Raw genomic sequence first — 10,345 nt, 5'->3', positions numbered from 1 at the left:
TATATATATATATTTGTGATAAACATGCCCCTTTGAAGAAATTCAGGATTGGAGGAAGAGATAATCCATGGCTCTCTGAAAAGTTGTCAGAGTTAGTCAGACTGAGAAATGTTGCCTGGGCCAAAGCAAGACAGTCAGACATACCTGCGGATTGGATTTCGATTAGAACTTTGGAAAATAAATGTACTGAAATGATCCGGAAATCAAAATCAGAATACTATCTGAAGAACATCACAGAGAACTTTAATATGGTAATCCTTCCAAATTCTGGAAATTCATAAAATCTATATCAAGCACAAATGCTTGAAAGTCCGGACTCCCTGACCATTTAATCATTGACTCTGCGGAAGTAAAATCTAAAGCTGATATGTTTGAAATATTTAATAAGAACTTTGTATCAGCTGGAGTATTCTTTGACAACACAGGGGGCCCGCATATAAACCATATGAACCCTGGTAACAATGCAAACTCTCTCTCTCCTGAGTCAGATGTGCAAATTAACTCCTTCAACTCCACACACATATCCACTGGTGATGTTTGTAAGGTGCTTAAAGATATGGATCCAAAAAAGTCAGTTGGACCTGACAATCTAGATCTATACCTTTTAAAGCTGGCTGCCAAGCTTATTATAGAGCACATTACTTATATTTTTAACCTGTCCCTGGCAACCAGTTGTATTCATAAATTATGGAAGGCTGCTTATGTTACACCATTATTAAAAAGTGGGGACCCTACTAATGTAGATAACTACCAACCCATCTCCAAATTATCTATTTTAGCCAAAATCCTCGAATCTCTGGTAAATGTCCAGTTAAAAAGTTTTAATTGAAGATAACATTTTAAGTGAGTTTCAGTCTGGTTTTAGGACAGGACATAGTACCATAACAGCAGCTATGTTGGTGGTCAACGATAGTAATTCTCTTGATGAAAAACAGCACTGTGCTGCATTATTTGTTGAATCATTTGACTCTGTCGATCATGACTTACTGTTATCCAGACTAATTAATGTGGGTTTTAGTAAGGAGGTTGTGAATTAGTTTAGAAACTATCTCATAGATAGATCTCAGTGTCTATATTGAAAATTACATGTCTAAATCCCTAGAGATGTCCCCCAGATCTTGATCTTGGCTCCCGTTTTATTCACCATTTTCGTAATGATATTGAAAAACATCGAATCAAGTTGCATCTTTATGCAGATGACACAGTTATATATACACATGTGCTCCCACCCTGGCTCAGGCTGTCACGGAGCTTCAGGCTGTGTCCTCTGCATTGCAGTTGTCATTGCACAACCTCAAATTAAAACAAGTGTTCATCACAAAAGTTCATCACATTCACTAGAGCTCGCTCTCAGGAGAACCTTAGCCTTTGCACACTAAAGGGCGCGGTCATTGAAAGGGTAACTTGCTACACATCTCTCAGTATTTGGCTGGACGATAAATTAACATTCCTGTAAAATTAATGCTAAACGCCTATTCAAGGCATATCCAAAGTAAATTGAATGTAGTTGTTTAACCATTTGGAGTATATGCATGGTTTTGGGCTTCTCTGAAAGATAAAACTCTGGAGTGTCTAACCCAAAAGTCAGAATGATTCTAATTGCTACTGGAATTGATTAATATAAGTTTAAACACACTAGAACTAACAGTACTAGCATAAAGCCTTACCTAGTCCAAGTTTCATACCAATACCATGAAGAATGACCATTTTACACAGGTTTTTCTAAGTGCACGTTTTAGCGTATTTTTTCTAAAACAGCACAGACCCTTGGCGGCAGGCGGCTGCTGCTGCATTGCTCCGTATTAGCCGGTAGCTTGACGCAGGTGTGGTTTTCTTGCTGGTCAATCATGAACTTCCTACTTAAAGATGGATATCGTTATTTTCAGAATTTTATTGGCCACACAAAGTGCCAGTCATCGGCACAATTGCTTGCAATTGGCTCATCATTGTTAAAGAAACTTGATTTTGCATACCATGCAGTGTTACGTTTTATTACACTTGCTAAACTGCGCACACATCACTGCAGATTATATGATTTGGTGGATTGGCCATCATTAGCTATGCGGAGACAGCTACATTTGTGTATCTTTATTTAAAAGGCACTCATTTGCATATTACCACATTACATTAATAGCCTCAGCTTTGTGGTCAGTAGTCATCATACCAAAATATATTTTTGATTAATGGTGGACAAAAGATCTGTCAAACAAATCCTTAGTAATCATCCTCAGTGGATCATGAGCATCTAAACTAAACTCACATGAACACACTTCAGCAGGCTCTGCCCTTAGTGGAAAAAAAAATGCTGCTGGTCAGCATCACAACAACATAGTCTGGGTCTATGTCCATCTATTGGTCTTTGCATGAGCCAACCAAACCTTCTATAATATGTCTATTTGAGTACAGTTTTGCACTTGGTCAGTTAGTTGATGTTTCAGCACCAGCCGGTCCCCTGACTCCAACACAGCTCTGCCAATCCACAAACACTGCCCAGAAACTCTGTGTCACAGCACACAGCAGGAGGGGAGAGAGAGGGGGACTGTCTTTGGTGTTTAAGAAAACAGAAGAAAGAAAAAAAAAAAAAGCATGAGCTAGGAAAGGTAGAAAAAAAAGAAAAGGGGGGGTAGCTGGTTCAGAATGAGAGAAACCAGGAGGGCCACGTGGCTCCCTCTGCTCATTATAACCTTCCTACACACACACACAAACAGAGGAACTCTATAACACCAACAACCTGCCTACATACATACTGGGATAAACCAAACAACCTGGCTTCTCAAATTGTTTGCTAGAGAAAATTGGTCCCTATGAGTTTCTAAATAACAGACAAAGAAGGAAAACAACTTTCGCGTTTGAAACCCTTGCATCTTGCAAATGGTTAGGTTTGTAACAAGTAATGACACAAGTAATTACTTGTTACTTGTAAACACAAATAATGACAGTTTTTTATGGCTACAATTCTGTAGCCATTGTCATGAAAGCTTTGTATTTCTTTAAACTAATAAACAAGTCAATGGAATATTTTGACTCATTTACTAATCAGATTAATTTATTTCAACATTCTTCCTCAATCAAGTGACTGTTACTGGACACCATCGCTCTGTTTAAGAAAATTCTGAAAAATCATGAAACTGTTGGAAATGAGAAATTATCTTTGGCAGAGTTTTTCCATTTGTTTGGTTTTGCAATATTGATGGAAAAATTGGCTTTGTTGATGGCCTTCAGTGTTGGAAGAGCTCAGCATAAAAAAACCCCTCCTCAAGTAAGGCTTCATAAGCATGTTTTATTTCAAGAAAAAGCCTGAAGCAGGTGGATACGAGCCAACCTCCATCTACAGCTGGATAATCTCCCATCCTGCAGAGATTTGTCTTCATGAAGCAACTTCACTTATCCACTGGACCAAACCGCAAGACCAGCTGTGCAGGGACAAGCCATATTCATGGCACTCACTCAGTGGGGAGGATTTATTCAGCTCAGCTTGCCAACAATTTAGCATTTTGGTGAACGGTTTCACTTGCCTAATTTCAACTCCCTCCCTACTTTATATTCGTTTTGGCATTTCAGTGTGCAAAGACAATCTGCTCTGAATCTAACCACTAACATGCTCATTATTCAATATGCTGATAGTGTGACTTTGGATCTGATAACTGACCAATGCAATGAAAATACAGCAAACAATAAAAGTTTAATTTATCTAAAAAGAAGGTATATTATGACATCTGATCACTTAATACTTAACGAATAAACAAAAACGATTTTTATATTGTTTCCAGAATGGAAATTATTAGGGTTACAACTACTGATTATTTTGATTACCGGTTAATCTGCTGATTTTTTTTACTCATTAATCAATTAACAATGTTGTCGATAAAATGTCACAGATTAGTGGAAAATGCTGATTATAATTTCCCACAGTCCAAGGTGACATCTTCAAATGTCTTGTTTATTTTACCAACAGTCGAAAACCCAAAGATACTGAGTTTACTGTCACGTATGTCAAATAAAAGCACCACATTCTCAGATCTGAGAAGCTGAAACCAGCAAATGTTTGGCATTATACAATAAAAAAGGTCCAAATGATTATTTTGTTATTAAAATAGTTGTAGCAGATTAACTTTGATGATCCATTAATCACTTAATCAACTTATCTTTGCTGCTGTAGAAGATATCATTACACTATGAATTGTACAATATGAATCAAAGCTGTCAACACAACTCTACATTGTCAAATTGGGAAAATATTTCTACATTCAAATCTACAGTCAACTCACCAGCACTTACACTTTATAAACACAAAAATAATTGATCTACATCACGCTGAATCTGCTTGCCACACAATTTGACCTCATAAGCCTTAGTAAAAAAAAAAAAGAAAAACTGGATAAGGGATCGTATGCCAAAACATATCACCTGCCAGTGATCTATTGCAGTGGTCGGCAATAGGCGGCCCGCGGCCCAAAACTGGCCAGCCAGCAGTAATAGCTGGCCCGCGGCCAGATTGCTTTAAGCAGAAAAATGAAAAATAAATAAATTGATAGCGACTGGTGCTGAAATAGATATCAGTCATGAGAGATACAGTTACTCACACAATCACTTCCTCTTAAGTGACTGCAAAATAAATGCATGAGAATGTTTATTGCAGCAATGCTTTATGTTGAGTTTATTGAAAGCTTTTACTTTGAAGAGTTCTGAAGGACATTCAAGAATCTCTGGCTTGCTTGACAAACCTCTTGGAAGAATGTAGAAAGTTGCGTGGCGCTGCGGAGAGCCCCCAGTTGCAGTAGTGCATGGATCATGTAATATTCATTCAGCCAACGGTCACAAACCGTTCACAGCCTGTCAGCACGACAGGGTGTGAATGGAGAGGGAGTAGTTCGCACGTAGTTCGTACCCTGAATTTTCTCAGGGAAATGAAAATAAGCACCATAGGTTTATGAATGCGGATCAAACGCCGGGCGCACACACACTGCAGCACGTGCCTTATTGTGAGCATGTGCAAAAGTGTCCTTATAATCAAGTAATAAGGGGGGGGAAAATATACGCAGTTAATTGGAATTCATTCATTCAACGGGAGTCCTGCAAAGTACCTACTGAGCTAAACATGCACATGAGTATACAAGGATTTGAAATAATTTCACTTTGTTCTGGTCCGCCTTAAAATGGCTTTAAAAAAAATTAGGCCTAATGCCAGACTTATTTGCCGACCCCTAATCTACTGGTTCAAGGGCCTGACGTAAACCTTTTACTATGCACGCATGTCACAAAAGCACCAGGATTGTATATAACTACTCAAACTGAAAACGTGCTTGCAGAAGAAATACAATGAGACATACCTGTGTTAAAGTCCAGTTTGGCTACCTGCAAAGCATAGGCCTCACAATCCTTCTTGCTGAAGCTGAAAATAATGACAGGCTGGAAGTTTCTCTCCATGATCATCTTCACTATCTTGAACACACTGGACGGACCTGAGGAAATCATTTATTGGAGTACACATGAACATGAATTCTGATCTATATATTAGAAGACATTTACATGTTTAAGATGTCATTGTTGCCCTTATTTGACAGTAGAGAGATGAACTGATTGATTCAACCATGGACGTAGGGCTGGATGATATGGCCAAAATTGTTATCACATTAAAATTTTTCATATCTTTCGAGATTGATCATTATCATATGTATCAATTGTTATTTCTTTCGAGTTTAAAGGCCGTTTCTTGCTCCTGAGCGAAAGTTGAAGAAACCTGATTTAATAATAATAATTGTGGATTAAACTCATCTTTATGGTCAACACTTGATGCCAAACAGCGGATCACTTCACAAATCTGAGGTAGAACATTCAAAGCAATTATGATCAAATCTTTGTCAACAAATATGTACAAGTCAAATTAAATAAAAGCTTTTTCTCAGTCCCTCAACAAAATAAACATCTTAATAAAAAACTTTAGTCCTAGTTTGTGTATGATTCAAGTGAATAAAATCTAACATTTATTGAATATTTACTGAACTTTTTATTATCTTGTTATTGACAGAAATTATATTGCGATAATTATTGTTTTATTGTCTATCCCTACGTGGATGCAAATGGTTATGTGGTATGCCCCTTAACCATTAGGCTTACAGGGAGCCCCGACCCATTTTAACCTTGAAAACTAACACACACCTTTAGTGCCTCCTTTCCGTCCTCTTGGGTCCCACTTGCCCCCTCCGCTGCCCCCAGAATCCCCTGCGTCTCTCAGCACCTGCATAGCTGTGTTGAAATTGTCCTCTCTGAAGTCTCCCTGATAAAGGGTAAAACACAGGCAGATGTTATGATTCATGTCTATCATGTAAAGGCCGGTGCCAATGGATGTATCCAAAATCAGGAGACAGAGAAACTGTAATCTAGGGCTAATATGAGACCAGACAAATCTAGTCTGTCTCTAGTCTGACTTCCATAGGATTAATTAGCCAACTCTCTTTGATTACTCTGACAGACCCCAGTAAATACAGTTTGTAGGTGTCCTTACATTCTCATCAACAACCAAGTGGAGTCCATCGCCCCCTGCTGGGAAGATGTAGTGTTGCAGTGGAGTTGGGCGGTAATCTGTGTAGACTACATGGCATGGCTACAAGAGACATAGAAACATTAATTATGTAACAAAAATAACAAAAACACAGACATGTTATGCTGATACTTTCATATAAAGAGAGATAACTGCCACCTTCTTATGTTACATACACGAGGAACCTTTATATTTCTAATGCCAGAACAACACGCCACCTGTTTATGTAGGTGGCAAATCCACTCAGCAAACTGCCTGGCATTGGGGATGGTGGCTGACAGGAAGACGTAATGCACATTGTCAGGAAGAAGAATGATGGTCTCCTCCCACACCACACCACGCTCTGAAATACACAGACAGCAGAGGAATTTGTTGTAAGAACATTCAATTCAATTTTATTTATATAGCGGCAAATCACAACAACAGTTATCTCACAGCGCTTTTCATAAAAGAGCAGGTCTAGATCATACTCTATGATGTTATTTACAGAAGCCCAACAATGGAACATGTTCGTAGTCTTACCCTAAAGCTCTCTTTTTTTCCATTAGAGGTTTGTAGCTTTTACTATTGCTCCAAGTTGGACAGGTTTCATTCATTTATTATTATTATTATTATTATTATTATTATTCACAAAAAAGTTACTAAAGAGTGAAATAAAGAATTATTCCTCACTATTCCTATAATCAGCAGACAAAAAGATTACAAGTTTAGCAGCGTCAGAAATGTATTAGAGGAGCCGAAACAATTGGGAAAAAAGTCTAAAACATCTTTCTAAAGCAAACCGGCACATGAGTAATATAAGAGGCGCTTAACTGGATGTAAAAGTCAAAGAGTTATTAGACGAGAATATTATAGCCTACAGCGGGTGATTTAACACTGTTGGATGCAACAGAGCATGATATTAGACAGCGACCTACATAAAGACCCTGAGGACCCCAGCTTTCGAGTGAAAGAATTCTCCTAACTACTGAACTGTAGAAGTTGCTGTGCTGAAATATGCCAATATAAATGATAAAATCTAGAACAAAACTCTAGTAAACTGTCAAGCGATGTTGATAATATTTAGAATATAATGTCAATCTTGCTTCACATTTGTCTTAGTTATACATTTTATTTTAAATACTTTTGGCATCATATTTAAACTCCAAATTCAGTCAGATTAAAGCATTATGAATTCTAGTCAAATTAGAGTTTTTTTGCCCTGTGGAGAAAAGAACACTATCTGTACATGACTGTACAACAGGCCTGGATCACTTCTGAATTTCCTTTGTCCACAATAGAAAAAAGTAACTTAAATCACTTGTACATGCCAGCTAAGAATGAATCTGTTTATACGAGTGGTTCTTGAATGAAGCCCAATGCTCCAAACCACACTCAGCTTGTATTCTGTACACACCTGCATCTCTCATGTAATGGATCTCATCAAAGACGACCCACGCCACTTCTCTCATGATCTCAGAGCCTCGGTACAGCATGCTTCTCAGGATCTAGGAGAAAAGCAGTTTACCATGGCAGACCAACCTCTCTACTCCCCATCAAAATTAACCTGCAGCACACTTTCCAGACATAACTGCTTCTTACCTCTGTGGTCATGACAAGGCAGGAGGCAGTGGGGTTGATGGTGACATCGCCAGTCATCAGTCCCACATCCTGGAACTCCTCGTACATCTCTCTGTACTTCTGGTTGGAGAGGGCCTTGATGGGGCTGGTGAAGATCACTCTCTGCTTCTCTCTGAGGGCCAGTGCAATGGCATATCTACAAGAGGAGGATATAACAGTGAACTAGGTTAGATCACTAATCTGACATTAACCACTGCTTCACCTAAACAATAATTATGATTGCTGTTGGGCCTTTGCTTCCAAGAAAACTGCAAAACTGCACTCAATTACACTTATGCACTGTGTTGCAGCTAGGGTTGGATATTTAAAGTTTTACGATTACGAGTACCAAAACCAGTACCCTTAAAGTGATACCAATAGAGTACTTCATTCGATACCTTGCATAAAATGCCACCTGTTGAAGCCATAGTAGTTGATTGGTAGCCTATTATTATTTTTATTGTTGTTATGGACAAGCAAGGTTATCTATTCTTGTTTCATATAACTGTAACATAAAAGTATTGGGAAATTGTATCACATCCCCGCCATCCTAATTTGATCATCCTCATGGGTAGTATTATATGGGGAAAGAATACAGCTTGCAAATTTTTTTATATTTTAATTAAATAAATTAATATTTAAAACCAAGCTTGTGGTGATAAACTGGAACCGAAGGTAAGCGGCTGTTAAAATCACGCATGGACTCGACGCATGCAGGCCTTTTTTGCTCTCCTCTTTATTTCAGTGTGTTGCTTGCGTGTTTGGCTGCAAACAAAACCATACAAATAGTGATTTTTTGCCTCAGTCTGGTTACAAAAAGTATCGAATGAAGTACTGGTTTGACTGGAGACGTTTCGATTGTACTCGATACTGGGCTGTTTCGGTCGATACCATAAAGGTGTAGCAAGTAGCGATACCCATCCCTAGTTGCAGCAGCTATGTGGTACGTTCCTAAGTTAGGACATAAAGTCGACACAAGAGGCTTAGTAACTACTAGTTTGTAACTAAATCAGCTTCTAAAATTGTTTGCACCACGACTACTTGGAGCAGAACCGAACTAGTTTGGACGTAAAGTCATAACCAAGGCAATTGGCCAATCAACAATCAAAGAGAAGACTTCCATCGTCCTGGTTAATTGTCACAATCAGCAAAAAAATAGTATCCTAGTGGTGTCATGTTTGTTGAAGATACTCACTCAGCACAGACAGTCTTGCCTGCAGAGGTGTGTGCAGACACAAGCACAGACTCATTGTTATCAATACATAAGATGGCCTCACGCTGAAATGGATCAAGAACAAAAGGGTACTCCTGCAAGACAAGACATGTCAATAAAAAACAATCCAGATGTAATACTAGTTTTTGTAAACCAACTAGTACACAATACAATTTAAATTAACTCCCCATTAGGCAATACAGTTAGAAACCATGTGCTGCAGTTATAAAGAAACTTTTTCTAAAGTTTGAAAAGCTAGCTAACTTATTTAGCCTCCATACAGACATATCATTAAACAAATGAATAAATAAATGCTTTAAAAATCTATTTCACTGTAATTCAATGACATTCTACACTGAACAAATTAAATGTATTCCACAAGTAGAAGACCTGATTTAAAGGTGCATTGTACCTTGGCTGCTTTCCCCACGCGTGCTCTCAGTGGTTTATAGTCATCACTGGCAGGCAGCGCAACCTGTGAGGGGAAGACAGAATCTTTAACAATCTAAGTTTTGACATTAAAAGTCAGAGAAATCACAAAGGTGACTTATCAAAGAAGAAACCTGATAATAATCAAAACACAAAATGAGGAAATATCTTTTGGAAGAAAGATGTTCATCTTTACCTCATGCGAGCATCCTTCCACGGTGTCAACTTGCTCCACCTTCACTTGGGGCATAAATTCTGCAAGACTGAAGAAAACCACACAGATTTTACCTACATAGACACTTTAAAACATATGCTGCAGCATCAGCTTCATTGGTTTGACATAGACTTGAATCACCAACTCTCTGAAACAGTTTCAACAAACACTGAACATTATAACCATCATGAGGGTAATATTAATTGCTGGGCTGCTGATTGAACTGCATTAGTTCCAGTGGTGGAGGAAGTACTCCTTTAGTAGGTCTTTTACATGACCTAGATACAGCAATATCACTATGTAAAAATACTGTTATAAATTAAAGTCATGCATTTAAAACTTGACTTAA

General features: G+C 38.2%; 1 protein-coding gene across 2 annotated transcripts in view; it reads right to left on the bottom strand.

Moving 5' to 3' along the window:
* mtrex (Mtr4 exosome RNA helicase) overlaps positions 1-10,345 on the bottom strand; it is a 33,095-nt gene that overhangs the window by 19,573 nt on the left and 3,177 nt on the right. Inside the window, exons 1-9 of one of the 2 annotated variants that reach the window (XM_046066800.1) lie at positions 9,979-10,046; positions 9,766-9,828; positions 9,336-9,448; positions 8,123-8,297; positions 7,938-8,028; positions 6,760-6,884; positions 6,506-6,604; positions 6,160-6,277; positions 5,331-5,462 (exon numbers count right to left, since the gene is read on the bottom strand). In XM_046066800.1, coding sequence (XP_045922756.1) covers positions 5,331-5,462; positions 6,160-6,277; positions 6,506-6,604; positions 6,760-6,884; positions 7,938-8,028; positions 8,123-8,297; positions 9,336-9,448; positions 9,766-9,828; positions 9,979-10,032 — 970 coding nt within the window. In that variant the 5' untranslated portion in view covers positions 10,033-10,046. Of the gene's footprint in view, positions 1-5,330; positions 5,463-6,159; positions 6,278-6,505; positions 6,605-6,759; positions 6,885-7,937; positions 8,029-8,122; positions 8,298-9,335; positions 9,449-9,765; positions 9,829-9,978; positions 10,047-10,345 lie in introns of those variants that run through there. The other variant, XM_046066801.1, reaches the window with a different exon arrangement.

Source organism: Micropterus dolomieu, linkage group LG13 (assembly GCF_021292245.1).
Source record: "Micropterus dolomieu isolate WLL.071019.BEF.003 ecotype Adirondacks linkage group LG13, ASM2129224v1, whole genome shotgun sequence".
Classification (NCBI taxonomy): Eukaryota; Metazoa; Chordata; class Actinopteri; order Centrarchiformes; family Centrarchidae; genus Micropterus; species Micropterus dolomieu.
Note: the sequence above shows the minus strand (reverse complement) of the source record. Positions and strands in the feature narration are given on the sequence as shown.